This window comes from Populus trichocarpa, chromosome 1, assembly GCF_000002775.5.
Source record: "Populus trichocarpa isolate Nisqually-1 chromosome 1, P.trichocarpa_v4.1, whole genome shotgun sequence".
Lineage (NCBI taxonomy): Eukaryota > Viridiplantae > Streptophyta > Magnoliopsida > Malpighiales > Salicaceae > Populus > Populus trichocarpa.
In genome coordinates, this window is record NC_037285.2 from 13,143,077 (window position 1) to 13,158,575 (window position 15,499).

The 15,499-nt window shown below is 33.6% G+C and overlaps 1 protein-coding gene across 1 annotated transcript; it reads right to left on the bottom strand.

Annotated features, from left to right (window-relative positions):
• Positions 1 to 46: 46 nt before the first annotated feature.
• On the bottom strand, positions 47 to 14,609 carry LOC18094605 (DNA mismatch repair protein MSH4). The gene is made up of 24 exons (XM_024593660.2): positions 14,438 to 14,609; positions 13,591 to 13,794; positions 13,460 to 13,495; positions 13,248 to 13,360; positions 12,108 to 12,153; positions 11,352 to 11,398; positions 11,044 to 11,151; positions 10,769 to 10,844; positions 9,895 to 9,967; positions 9,611 to 9,756; positions 9,449 to 9,534; positions 8,323 to 8,462; positions 8,092 to 8,231; positions 7,952 to 8,002; positions 7,057 to 7,120; positions 6,039 to 6,182; positions 5,886 to 5,953; positions 5,687 to 5,745; positions 4,794 to 4,950; positions 2,334 to 2,386; positions 2,154 to 2,252; positions 1,124 to 1,238; positions 918 to 1,040; positions 47 to 415 (listed from the first exon to the last, which is right to left on the bottom strand). The coding sequence occupies exons 1-24, from the start codon at positions 14,501 to 14,503 to the stop codon at positions 251 to 253; spliced, it is 2,379 nt and encodes a 792-aa protein (XP_024449428.2). The 5' UTR covers positions 14,504 to 14,609; the 3' UTR covers positions 47 to 250.
• Positions 14,610 to 15,499: the final 890 nt, after the last annotated feature.

Here is a 15,499-nt window from a genome sequence, read left to right on the forward strand (position 1 = left end):
TTTTGGTCCCTCACAAGAATTTTTAAAGGTTTGTTAACCTTATTGCTTAACCTTTCTTCCCTGCCTGTTGGCAAAATTACGATGAAAATTATTGGTACATGGAAACTTGGGATCTACATGTTAACATGATGGTATTGCACTCAGGAAGGTGATTTCAGAACTTTAATTTTTAGTCTCGAAACTTTTGCTATAACAAGAAATCAGTTTGGACATCCTGGAACTGGAGGGTTGTTACTTCTTGCGACAAGCTTTAAAGTGTTCCATTTATGTACTGCTCTTTGAGATTCTGTAATGCTTGCCGGATAGAATCCTCGTCTTGGTTGGAGTGCTTTAAGCATATCAATCGCTGAGCTACACGATACACCATCTGCAGTTGATGGTACTGCCTGCAGTTTACTTCCGTTTGCTTAGTTTGCTGGACATGAAAAATTTAAACTACCATCAGAATGAATAAGATTACTGCACATATTGGTTGATATTCTTTATTCAGGAAGGGGCATGTAGGCAGGGCCGCACGGTTAGATGGCTAACAAATAGAACAGCGATGTCAGAATGACAAGTCTGTCATGATGAATGTGATTAACACAACAGTCAATTTATGCAACTTTTTCTTAGGAATAGTTATGTTGAACTGATGCAAAATTCTGAATGAACAATGTTTCTTGCCGCCTTCAATCTTGCTTCTGCCTAAGTTCTGACTCACATACAAGTTTCATCATATACTAATAAGCCGGTTATTTTCTAGTTCTAATACTACAAATTTCCCATGCTTGTCCGCCTGGAGCTTTGATCTATTAGTCTTTCAATTCCTTTTAAGGTACTTAAAACCGGAGAGTTGTGAACTAGTTCAACACTGTAGTTAACATATTACTTGAAATGAAAGTTGAAGCCTTGATTAGTTGATTTAGAGAAATCACCTTTTCTGTAATCTTTGATGTGATGCTTCTAGCCATTTCAATGACTGAGCTTGGCAGTCCAGCCACTTCTGCTAATAGAAGGCCATAGTGCGGTACATGTCTTGGTCCGTCCTCGAGTTGAAACTACTTGTGAAATCGAAGTTTCAGTTAATGAATGCACATGGCTGAAGAAAAATTCAGGGCAACATGAAAAATAGAGATACCACCTTAAAATCCAAACGGTTGCTTTTTATGTCAACATGAAAGTGAACAATCCTGACATTTGGATAGATGGTTGCTAGTTCTGATAGGTTCTCCATGTGAGTAGCGAATATGGAATACCTGAAGAATAAGCAAGCAGTAAGAAAATTCCTTCTGTTGCAGTTCTATACTTGTTATATTATGCACAGCCTTTTGAAAGAGCAATCTATGAGAAGACAAACAGGACACAAACAGCAAGAGGCATACAGGAGGAATCAAGCAGAGAGCAATAACTGAAAATATAGTAAAAGAAAATTGTTCTATCTGTAAGCTTCCATCTAACTAAACTCCACGCAATGGTAGTAGTTAATGTATTTGCCTTCTACAAAGTCTTTAATCTAAACAAATCTACACTGTCAAATAAAACAATGTCATGACATATCCATGCAAACTAGGATGATTTTTCAGTTGGAAAACACAGGAGTTCTTGTATCATTTACTAAACCATCATGCAGCAGGACACAAATTTACTACTTACCAGGGATCGAGTAAAATTCTACTCTGGTTTTTTGGGCAGTCTCCATGTACCACCATGGGAATATTGGTTATAAAATGCGTGGAACACATTATAAACATCTTGAATGAATTCCAATAACTAAATTGAGCTAATATCATATAACAACTTTGACTTTTAGTGAAATGAAAACCACCAAAGCAGCTATACAGTAGGCCTAAGTAACAAATTTAAATTAATCAATTATGATTATTTTGGCAAAAGCACAAGTTAGAATTATATACGATTATATGAAATGCATGTGTTTTTCGGTGCTTGAGCAGTTGATAGTATCAAGTACATTACTAAGTTGAAGCGGCCATTCATCAAACCTTTTCGTTTGTTTATTTAAAAGACTGTTCAGTAAAGCATCCACTTAACAGTGTTAAAATAATATGCCAACTTCCTCTGAAAGGAAAAAAATTTAGGCAATTAAAATCTTCGCAAACTCTCCAAAGGCTTGGTATCAGGTGAGAGGTGAGGTGAGTGTGAGCAGTGATTACGCTTTGAGTGATAACAGATGTTCGCAGCAGCTCCAGGCAATCGCAAATCCATCAGCTGAAGAAGTAGCTCTCCCAAGTTCATCCATAAAGATCAAACTACTGCAATGAAGAAAGTAACATTTCAAGAAACAAATAATTTATGTGACATCCCTTTGGCATAAAGCACACATGGTGTGTAACCTTTGGGAGACATTCTGCATGATAAAAGCAGTCTCCTTCATCTCTGTCATGAACTGTAGCATCCAAAACAAAATATCTGCGTCACCATGTAGTAAACAATATATGATTCCTTGCTATCAAAATCAATTTTCAAGTATAGTGTGCCCTTTAATCATTTTTCAAGTATAGCGTGCCCTTCTTCCAAATAGCTTAAGTGTTCTTCAAGACTTTTCATTAGAATTTCGATTTCAAGTATAGTGCGCTCCTCGGTATCTTAATTTCACCTTTAACTTGAGGATATGTCAGTAGAAGGCATAGTATAAGAATGATTTTTCCTTTCCTATGAGTTCAAGTGAAACAGTAAATCATCAATTCAATAGTTTGATAAGATGTAGATGCATACATGATGACTCAATGGTGTTCTAGATGAAACAGATTGCATAGTTAACAAATTTTTGAAATATCCACTTTAAAAGTTAATATACTAGGAGCTGATGTTTAACAAAATGACATGCTCAGGTACTACATCTCCTTTCTTGTTTATAACAGCAGAAAACAACACTTGTTATAGAAAAAGACTAGATCATTGATTTGATCGATTTGATACACGCTGTACTGCGAGTCAGAGTCAGATCAATTTTTTTAACGTAAAAAATTGTTTATGCATTGATGACGTCTTTTTTAATAAAAGAAATTTAATCATAATGATTATATTGGATGTCATCTTTTTAAAATATTAATACGACGACATATTAAATGATATTTGTTTTCAAATTTTGAAATGGTGACATGTTGGATTAACCCGGGTTAACTTGTCAAATCTACAACCCGTATTATGAGACCATAATAACACTAAAAAAAACAAATCAAAATAAATATAAAGGTCAATTCCTAATCAACCCAATGTTAAAAAAATATATATATATATATATTGTATTAAAAAATGACAAAAACTGCTCAAGTCAACCCAGGTTAACCTTCCAAATCCACAACTCAAATAAAAAAAATTATGAAGTCCAATTTCCAACTAACCCAATGTTGAAGAATTAAAAAAAATTAAAAATGACAAAAATAAATAAACCAAGTCAACCTGAGTTCACTTGTTAAACTCGCGATCTAAAGCATGAAACAAAGATAACTTCATAAAAAACAAAAAAAACTATGAAGCTCCATTTTTAACATATCCATGTTGAAAGTTGAAATTGAGAGGAAAAAAATAAATTAATGACTGAGATAACACCACAAAAAGCAAATTGAAAAAAATTAATAAGCTCAATTTCCAAGCAACCTAATATTAAAAGATAGAATTGAAAAAAAATATATATTCTATTAAAAATGACCTCAAAAATAAACAGTCAACCCGACTCAACCTGTTAAACCCGCAATCTGGATCAAGAAATCAGGATAATTCAATAAAAACCAAATAAAAAAAAATTACAAAGCCTAATTAAAAAAAAAAATTCAATTAAAAAAGAACAAAAAAATAAACAAAGTCAACTCAAGTCAACCTGTCAAGCTCATGACCTAGTTCATGAGATCAAAATAATCTCATAGAAAGCAAATCGAAAAAAAATTATGAAGCCCAGTTTCCAATTAATCAAATGTTAAAGAATGAAAAAAAAAATCAATTTGAAAAGGCGATAAAAAAAATAACCTGAGTCAACCTATTAAACCCACGACTTGAGTTATGAAATCAGAATAAATTCATAGAATGCAAATTAAAAAATATTATGAAGCTCTACCTCCAACAGATCTAATATTGAAGGTTGTAGATTTTTTTAAGAAAAGTAAATCCATGAGACTAGTATATAATTCAATATAAAAAAAATATTATAAAGCACAATTCCCAAAACAATCTAAAATATTGAAAAGTAAAATTGAAAGAATGTCTCAAACGAGGCTCAACAAATATCATGTAGCGTCTTTCTAAAGAGCTATTCTGCATCCAACAGCTAGTTTCACTTACACCACTCTTCCAAAAACATCCAACAACTGGCCCTCCTATTTTCCTAAAAGATCCTGAGCGTTTGGATTGCATACATGCAACTATTTAATGAGTGCCAGTAATTTTCCACCACCAAATGATCTTAATCTAAATTTGTACTGAAAAGAAGTTCCTAGATACAGAGTTGTTATTATAAGCACATCCGGAAGATAGCACGTGAATATTTGTTCTTGAGAACAGCTAACAAATTGAAAGGAAAACAAAGATGATTCTAGGAATTAAACTAAAGAAGGAGGGTGGCAGCATTGCCATATCAATTTATATTCAAGTTAATATCACAAGAAACATCTAGTCTAAGCTTTTTTTTTCCTTTTAATATTAAATCGAAGGATTGAAGGAATTGAAAGAAAATCAAGGCTTCTCTGTCCTCATATATGAAGTTGAGAAAAGAGTGCTGTGTGTGATGAAAAGTTCGCTTTGTATAGTTTGACTTACATCATACAAGTGATGAAAGGGATAGAGTTTGGAAATTGTACCGTACTGGAGTTTGATTCAAGATTATCTACCGAACCCATCCTTGTAAATATGCGATCAACTACCCTTATAGTTGAGAAGCGAGCAGGAACATAACAACCAATCTGAGCAAGAATAACTATGAGACACACTTGTTGAAGATAAGTGCTCTTCCCACTCCTGAAGGGAGTTATAGATTGTTAAACTTGAGTATATAGACCATTAAGTGTCAAGTTTAAAATTTTGATTGGCCGTTGTGTTAAAAAACCATTTCAACCCAAAAGTTTAAATTGTTAGGTAATATCCCAAGAATAGTTTTATATTGCTCTCAAATAGGTTGATACAAATAAACAATGAAAGAACTTTATACTTCACAACTGAAGAACAAATGCAGCTTACATTCAGCCAATCCTATGTGGCCTACACCGAAACTGAACGCTTTAGGTAAAAGCCAACATTCAGTTGTATAAACACAATTCACCTGTTGTTTTATATGCACAGTTATCCATATATTATGATAGGTTCATTGAAGGCCATTATTCTATACTATCCTTTCAGATGGTTTATTTGAAATTACTATCAAGACTAGATATAACAGAGCTAAACCGAATATTTTTCTGTTTTGCTATAGACATTTAACAACATTGAGGCAAATCAAAATTGTAATCTTAAGGCCTTATCCTAAGCTTCCAGGACATTTGAAGTGGGGTCTATTCAAATTTCATGTTCCAGAGTAAATAGAAGAGATTACTATAGAACCAAACACAAAATGTTTAAGCATGATGTATTGGAACCTCAACCTGCATCGACAATTTTGAAAACACTATCAAGAATTAAGTTTAGAAGGAAATGATGCAATGAATAAAAGCCTTCCAACTCCAAGCTGGGAGCAACTTTAAATGAGAGCATATCTTACATGTTTGGGCCCATGACAATTACCATGTTTGATGCTTCTGATAGAAAAATATTGTTGGGCTGCAAAAAGAGCTATGAATCAGATTTGAAGGGCAGGAAGACGAGAAAATTAAGGCAATAAAAAGTTGCCTAAGTTTTTCTTTGTCAGAAAGACTACACATAAGATCAAACAATCAACAAAAAATAAACCAGTGACATACAACAAAATCATTGTGTATGCTTTCCAGGATAGGGTGTCTTCCAGCATCAATTGCCAATGGGCCATTACCTGTCAGCAAATGACATAATCAGCCATACCCCAATTTCAACTCTGATGGTCAAAGATATACTCTACAAAATATCAAATCGCTTACTTGTAAATTCTGGTCTAGTGTATCTATCAACAGGCTTCGTTGAGATTGTGTAAGCAAATGAATTAATGATCATATCTAGAAGGCATAAGACCTCTGCAAGCAGAGTTAGTGCAGAGGCATCCTCCCTTATGGAATTTAATAAGGCTGCAGATAAAGTACAATTATATAAGTAATAAAAAGAGCATTGTGAAGATCATAACTAACGTAGAGAGCATGGTATATATGAGTAGAAGTTCTATGAACAGAAAGACGAAGACAGCAGAAAAATGTTCTTTCAATTGTAATTCAACTTGAATGGTTCTAGATTCCCTCTGCGATAAGCAAACTATACATGAGATGATCATAGTATTTCCCTGGAAAGTACCTTATAATTGAAATTAACAAATTAAGCACCAAATAAGAACATTAACACCAAAATATATTACAAAATCAGATGCAGCATAAAACAAATAAATTCATCTTATGTATTTTCTGGAATGTGGAAGTAATGTTTGAAAGTTTTATGACTTTCTAATAATTTGTAAGAGCCTTAAAGTTATGCCCAAATGATAAAATGACACATTGGACATTCATCTAATTATTGTTAAATCGAATTAAGAAGCAAAACTTCTGCCATGTAAAACTGGTAGCCCACTAACAATCATAAACCTCTTCATCCACAATCCTTCCACAAGATACCAAGTGACCTTTTCCATCTAACAGAAGAAAATAAAATAATCAAACGAAACCTTTAGTAGAGAACTGTAATAGCAGATCATATTTTCACATGATAACAGATATTGTAAGGTAGATCTTTCTACCAATTCTATCTCTTAAAATGAATTAGTTGTCACTTCAAATTCACAAATAACATTTCACGAGGTCAATACCTTTTTAGAAACCAAGACTTCATTAAGAACCCAAAACAGAATGGTACACTCCATCCAGAGATAGAGCATAAGAAAACATTTGTAGCTTGTAAGACCAAGATATAGTTTATTTATCAGAAGTTGAATACTTCAAAAATATTTATTACAACCTTCAAGGCAAACTTCTGTTCTTATATAGCACTCTGCAGCAGCAGACTTATTTCTCACGTTCAACTGCACATTTTACAGAATGAAGCAAACTCAATGAGAAATTTCCAGGTCCCAGGCAGGAAGATTGAACATACAGTAGTACGTACATAACAGTAATTGATACACCTACATAAACACAAGAATCTGTAATGAGAAGATTACAATCATGTAGAAAAACAACGATCATTGCTTTAAAGTTCTATTCATGTTCAATACTCTGGTCTTAGTAAAGGAAAATTCACGTATAAATTGTTTGAGATGAAACTTAGCCATACAAAATTATAAATGTTGTAAGAAAATAGAGATGACAAGTGACTAGCTGCAGTCTACTAGAGGAAAACCTAACATTTGCACTTGAGTTGGCCTCATATAAATGATTCCATTGGTACAATTGACTTCCTTTGTATCACACATCTCCTCAATATCATTATGGTTGCATCTATAACAATTTTCATCAAAATTTGCAGAAAAATATTTTCACAACTTCAAAAAATGGGCAATCACCTGAATTGAGGTTCTTAGACTCAGTAATATGTATTGTAATCTGGATATTTATTGCATAACAATTCTAAGCTAGTTCCAGCTGAGCACAAAGTTATTTGGCATGGGCAACTATAAGTAAGCCACACAAACACCAGATTGTGATCTAAGTTCATTCCATCAAGAAAAGGTCACATATGCACATATGTAAACCTTACTATAATGGGCCGGGTATTGGAGTGATATCATGCTTCATGAACAGTAATATCATTTCTCCTTACATCTCATATTGTCACATAGAATTGCTGAATTTCATACTCGTTCACAAAATCAAGTACATGACTATGAAGTTGTTTATATGAGGATTATACTCACTGAAGCAAGTTCTAAAGTTGAGCAATGTATATTGTTCCCATGTTTCAGGACCTGATTCATGTGTAAAAAAAATACATGTCAAAATTAATTAGTAAGGAGATTTTTTCTATGATGAGTAGAAGAAGGATCACATTGCCGACCTGAATGAACTTGCTGGGAAGCTTTCCCCGGATGTCTTTCTGTGGAATACTAAAGTAAAAGCCTTGTCTATTGTTAAATGGAAGTTTCAGATTTGGCAGCTTAAATTCTTCTCGATACTTGTTTGCAAGATTATGTATTGCTGCCCATGGAAACAGCAACAACAATAAAAACAAGAGATGAAGGAAAAGGGCAAAAAGAAAATTAAGGGGACAGGAACCTAGATAGTAAACCTTCACTGGTATCGCAAAACGTTCTCCGTGCAATATCCAGAAGTCCATCAATTCCAGCCTTGACAGCAAAACACTGCTGTGTTCGGGCAACAAAGGGAACCCGTGCATGAAGCACGTCTTCGTCGATCACCTCTCCCACTCTTGAAAAAACAAACTAGCTTTTCAGAAAATGAATTGAGTAGTCTGTACTTACACAAGATTTAGCAAAGACTGACCATGGGATTAAACTACAAAAAAATTTGTTAATGTATATTTTTATGGAACATTACAAAATAAAAACAAGATCTCCTGCAAATTAAACGCCATAATGGTGATTACTTTAACATCACATTTTAACTCTGAGTTTAGTTTATCACCAACTGAATATAATAGTGAAAACTTTTAGGGCACTCAATAGCATTTATCAACACTATCCCATTACCATCACTATTATCATTTCCTTCAACCTAGGTCCATGTTCCTCAATAGTTTTCACTTGCATTGCAAAGCATCATATGCTAGTCACATGGGTATAAACAAACAAATCAGAGGCCTTCCTAAGAGATCAAACAAAATATCTGACCTGGAAATAAACCTCCTCACCCATTGAGGTTAAATAATTAAATATGAGAAAGACAGAAAATAGAAGAATTGGTATCATACTTAAGCTTGTATGAAGGAGGGAAATTTGTAAACCAGAATCAAAATCTAAGAAACACAGAAAAAGATAGTGGACCTCAAAAATTCTACAAAGGAAAAAATAAGAGATGTTTGCAAATAACATCAAAGCTGAATTGCATTATTCTGAACCTTCAAACAATTAAAATTTGCAAAACTAGCACATGCATTTCCCTCAGTTGAGAGATGTCATATGGGCACAAATATTTCACAAAAATTGAAATGCATTATTCTGAACCTTCAAACAATTAAAATGTGCTAAAGTAAGTAGATTATGTTGCCCTCACATTAGAGATGGGGATATGGGCACAATTATCTGTCCCTCATATTCTGGCCCACAATACTTATCCAACTAGGATCTAGGGAACCAAAAACTAGATACAATACTTGTGCATTGTCTCAAGCACTAGTTATGTCCTGTGGAGAAAAAAATACAGAGTTTATCAACAGGAGCATGCTAGCAACATACCTCTTTCTAATGGAAACATATTTCTCATTTTCACATATAGTCTTGTAAACATTTGCAAGAAGAAAACTTTTTGCATTCTTAAGCGCCTGAAATGTTTAAAAAGTGCCAAGATATCAAAACATGTTCGGGTTCGTAATATAAATATGAAAGCACACGATTTACCTTTGAGAGTAAAGGCAAGGCATCTAAAGCAGTTTTAAGTAGAATAATGCTTGATATCAACACTTGGCTCCTTCGAGCATTATCAGCACCCAAGACCTCATTAGTGACTCTTTTAGGTTTAAAGCAGAAGTGACAGAGTATCCTATCTGAATGAAGAGCATGAACAAGATCACTCCAAGATTGACAACAAAAAATGGAGTAACTTTCCAGAAGACTACCAAAGGAAGGGGAGGGGACTGGTAGACCACATATCCCTTTTACTTTTTATTATTATTTTCACTTACCAGTCTCTTTCGGAAACTTACGCAAAGCCTGAGAGAGTCCAAAAAACAGCTGTTCATTGCTCATTAGTTCGTCCTGAAATCAAATGCAAAGAGACGCATCAAGTGAGAGATTTAGAAGAGAGGTGTAGCAAGCTGTGCTGCATGAAATTCAAAGCAATGAAGCATGAACAGTTTACCATATAAAATTAAGATTTATGTATTTCCAAACACAGACTTGCTAGGTAATGTTTTGGAATGGAAACTTAGACAATCAATTAACAGAATTTAATTGAGATCATTGGCAAAACGACACCAATGATTTTTGGAGCTGGACATGAGTTTGAAACTTTGATGATGATTTGAGTGATGCTATTACCCAGAAGCTGTCCAAAACATACCCTCAAGTTAAAGCTGTGTTTTAAATTAACTGGTCTTATGGACATGCTGAAAATACAGCAAGAAGCATAACTGCGTACCTTATGAGCAGATTAACTTGTTATATCATTTGCATTTTCACATAATTTATCTTTTCTTTTCATTCTAGTGTAGTCTGCCAACCTAAGATTCCAATCCATAACTATCTTAACAAAATAATTGTGTAACCTATACTTGTAGGACAATTAACAATTATAGTGCATTTTGGCGGTTTGCACTCTAACAAGTACTATGTAGATGTGAATAACAGAGAATGCCTACAAATGCATGTGAAAATAACTTCAGATGATTGAAAAATAGGCTCACCTTCTTCTTACACACACAACACATGCACACATACATAAACATTCACCAGTTATGGTTTGTACAAACCAGCACTGTTTTAGTTGCAAACCCAGGGCTGCATAAGGCTAACATAGCTCCACTAGAGAAATCATCCGAGTTAACCAAATACACTAACCAGGCAATCAAGCCGAGTGTTGATAGTCTTAATATCTTTTAAAGGCTGCAACAGATTGGCCCGTAGAAGTCTAGTCCTGGAGATATATTCCAATTTGTATCAATTTCTAAACTTTTATGATAATGGAAAGACAAGCCAGCTACAACCAAACCTCTTGTTTGATGCAGATTATAAACTTGTAAATATTGAAGAGTTCTCAACTTTTTTTCCATGCTTAAGTCCCCACTCATGTGATCACATGCTGAATCTACCAAGTAATATGCATATTCACATACCCTCCTGTGGTTTTCGTTGTCTTGAGCATGTGGAATAGACTTCTTTTCTTGCTGGTTGTTCCCAAGAGGGTAGAATGAAATGGCTCAATGATTTCTAAATTTTGGACGCTGCAATAAGATTTAACTGCTTATCTTCTAGCATAAAAAAATTGAAAGCAACACCAAATTTAATTTAGATTTCATCTAGAAATCCTTCCAAAAACTGTCACTTCAATGGAAATACAAAAACACCATTAATGCAAACTTTATTCTATTTTATACATATACTGGAAACTTACCCAGACATCCAGAAAGCAAAGGAAACTCACCTGGTGGCATCAATACTCATGTGATCAAATGATCCATTAAAAGTAACCTAGGATAGTGAGAATTCCATCAGTAAAGTTCAGAAGCATTCTTAAACAAAAAGAGAATAAAATGTAAACACACAAACAGATGAAGTTCTATATCGAAGAAAAGAAAATGATGTGATGCATTTGAGCCATTCGATTTTTAGTACAATTTTATTCAGCCACTGTTATATACTCATAATGACAAACTTTGAGAAGATTGAAATTTCATAGATACCAAGGAGCTCATATTAACAAAAAAAAATCTCATTAACTTTGTTTCATGATTTGAAATGCATCTCAAAAAAACAATCCTAAGATTTATCACTGCTATTGGATTATTTTCACCCTAAACCAAGCATAAAACAGCTAAGTTTGACTCTGATTCATTTGACATAGATGATAATAGAAGATACCGCCATAGCAAAGAGGGTACAAAATAAGTCCAACACCACCATGACAGAAAAATGGGGCTAAATAAATCCAATACCTATATTAACTGCACAAAGGGGATTGATGGATCACAGAAGGCATGCTCCGCAACATAAAAAGAAATGCCCAAAAATTTATCAAAGATACAAGAGCAATAGGATCAAAGATCTAAGAAATAGAGTAAAAAGAGGCAACAGCTTGCATCCTGCCTAGAAACACTACACAAATTCTTACATTTGATCATCTTTGCATTTTGAAAGAGAAAGAAAGGTCTGGAGAGAGAAAGAGAGAGAGAGCATATACCAACAATGAGTGGTTGGTGACGATAACCCCTTTCTCTGCTTCTATCCTGTGTATAATGCAGTTGAAACTTTCTTTTAGAAGCAGAATAATGAATGAAGAAAATGAAAAATAGTATAACTGTAAGGTGTAAACAAATGCACGTTAGTATCAGAAACTTTAGGCAACCATGAAATGACTAATTTGATTTTATAAAGTGAAAAGGACTCAAAGAAACATGGAGTGCAAAATTTTGGGCTAAAACCATCATGTTCAAGGGGAACTGGTAGACAACAAAGCATGCTATAATCTTAGAAATATGGATGCCACTCACACCAGTCCAACATGGACATTTTGCCTTCAGTTACTGAGTATGAAGTATTCATGCTCTGACAAGTAAAGTACTCTCAAAAGCAGATACTCACAAGTCGGTAACAACATTGCCACTCAGATCTGCAAACTTGGAGTTTTTTTTCCAATGTGCACACGGAATCAAGTATAATAAGTCATTTGCTTGCACATGCTTTCATGTGGATTCAAGAGTAATTCACTTCTATGAGGAAAAGTACAAAAGGTTCAGCATCAGTCCAGTGCCAAAAACTAGTCATATTTGGTCCCTATATCCAACAACACTATGGCTAAGGATACCTGATGGCACATCTATAACTGATATGCAAATAAGTTTCAAATATTAAGGCAGGAAGAGATGCAGTGGACCGTGGAATATGTCAGTGCCGCCACTTACCATATGATCAATGAAAATACAGCATTTATTAGGTTGCTTATTCAATAACAATAAGCCTTGTAGACCAAGTTAAACTGTTAACAGGCACTACCTACAAAGTGATGGACTGGCATCTTAAAGTGACAGTACACAGTTGTATGAATAAACACATAGTTACCACTTACCATATTAAGTACATAAAAAAAGACAGATTCCCTAGCTTTCTATTAAAAACTTGGTTCTCGGATATAAGAATCCTGAAATAACAACTCTCACTTTTTTAACCAAGCTATTGAGAAGACTTTTACTTGATTTGAGTAGTTGATAACTAATTACTTAACATATAACCTCAAGTATGGCATTGTGGCATACAAAATAAATCTAAGATTAAAATCTTTTCTTCCAGTTAAATTTAGGGCAAGCCCAACTTTTGAGAGTACCACTTGATTGTAGCTGCAGCAGCAGCCAAGCAGAGATAGTATTGCTTGTAGTAAGTATCCAAACCAAGAGCTGAAGGCTCTGTGGCTGCTAGATTTTTAATTAGTACAGCACCCTGGAACAAGTTGTGACAGGGACATTGGATCAGATATCAAAGCACCAGTACCCAGAAGTAAAACACCAGTTAAAGAATGAGATGTTTCTGGGTTACAACCTTGGTGTCATCAAAGCAACCACGGGCCATTACTACCTACAAAATTCAGCACATAATATCATGAAATGGGTGCATGAGGAGAGAAAAAGGAAGCAGGCATGGAGAAATTCTATTCTGTTAACGAGATTGACCTTTTTGGCTGAAGCATAAAACCGATCGACCAGATCCGAAACTCCGAGCATGCCATCAGGTGCAAATTTGTTTGGAGGAACAATGACCACCACAGGATCATAAAATTGGAGCAGAGTTTTTGTATTCTGATAGGAGCTGCTAGTTTCGATATACTGAGACAGATGCAGTGAGGCTGACCTTAAATCAAAAGCAGCCATTCCAACCTGCCAATCACACAATATCAACTTACTAAGCGCGCAAAAGAAATTGAGATATTTCAGAACTTTTCAATTTCAATTTTCACTTTATCAAATTGCTAGCAACTCTAGAGTCATCTTTACATGGCCAAATATTTGAGAGAAAAATTAATTTCTTACCATTAAAATATTTCAGTTTGAGCATCTAAAATTAAATTTATGTATATCATGAATCCTCTTTGCCTTATTAATTTGAACAATCAAATAATCGCATAAAGAGGGAAAAAACGATTTCCGATTCTAGAAGCTCAAAGAATCATCGAAGTGTTAGGAATTACAGACATAATAAGCTATATTTAAAAAATAAAGAGTCATCCGACCGATAAAAACATCAGGAACGGAATTCACATTCAAGATTTAACAAGCCATTAATGAATTGAAATTTCAAACTATCAGTTCTGGAGCGAATGAAATCGAAGAGGAGATGAAATGAAAGGGAACTTTTAAATTATTATACTACTATCTGTCTTGGTTCAGATTCTCAAGTAAATAAATGCATGGAAGCGAAATAGTGATTTTACTGGTATAACTTATAACTACTAAAAGTTTCACTGATTTTCCTCTGGTTTTCGCACATTTTCTCGGCAAACAAACGGAGAGCGTACAGTACCTCTTTGGCTCTGTTCTCTATGAGGCCGATCACAATGCTTGATTTCTCTCCTGTATCGTCTTCCATTTCGCTTCAATGTGAGTGAGAGTGTTCACAAATGCGCGCTAACGCGTGCGCTATTTATACAAGTGCTATTTGAAGCGGGGGATGCTCACTCTGCTTAAAATGTGCACCAGCTGAACCTCTGCCCTCTTTTAGTTTTAGGCGCTACTCTTTGTTTTCTTTTTTTCAGTTAATTAAAAAAAAAACTCCCTGTACTCATTTTTCATCATTTCTTTCACAATGTAATGTAATTCTATAGTTTATAAATTCATGACACTTCACTTCATCACAAAACACCCCAAAAAAATCAATAAAAGATATCAAATTATTTATTATATTATTATTATATTTCACTTAATAATTAAAAAATCTTTATATTTTATATTACAATTTTATCATCAAATTAAAAAAAAAAAAAAAAAAAACTAGCCACAAGCCTTATCATTTTCTCCTCCATTCTCTCTTGAATTGGTAAAGATTTTATATGATATCTTATTAAAATTTCCATTCACAATAAAACTCGTAACCTGTAACCTATAACGTAAAAATTTATAATAAACACCTCTAATTAATAAAATACTAAAAAAGATGGTGTTTTCATTATACATCACTTCACAAAATATTATTATTTTCTTTTTTTTAATATTTTTTTTATTTTTAATTTTATCTATCAATATTTGTTTTACTAGAGATTAAACTTTATGATTTGTTTTATTTAGTTTTTTATGGAGTTATCTCAATCTTATATTCCAAGTCATCTATAATTAATAAGATATTAAAAGAGATGGTATTTTTATCCTGCATCACTTCACAAAATATTATTACTTTTTTTAAAAAATATAATTTTTTTAATTTTAATTTCATCAATCAACATTTGTTTTACTAAAGATTAAACTTCATGATTTGTTTTATTTAGTTTTTTATGGGGTTATTTTAATCTTATATTATGAGTCGCAGGTTTAGTAGGTTAATCTGATTCGGATTTTTTTTCTTTTTTAATTGATTTTTTTATCCTTAAAC

What these genes read in the sequence shown, in the direction of transcription:
- LOC18094605 (XM_024593660.2), bottom strand. Translation starts at nt 14,503, where the DNA reads ATGGAAGACGATACAGGAGAGAAATCAAGCATTGTGATCGGCCTCATA. An exon ending in TAGAGAACAGAGCCAAAGAG is followed by an intron (nt 13,795 to 14,437) that starts GTACTGTACGCT and finishes TGTGATTGGCAG; the next exon opens with GTTGGAATGGCTGCTTTTGA. An exon ending in ATGAGTATTGATGCCACCAG is followed by an intron (nt 11,152 to 11,351) that starts GTGAGTTTCCTT and finishes ATCTTATTGCAG; the next exon opens with CGTCCAAAATTTAGAAATCA.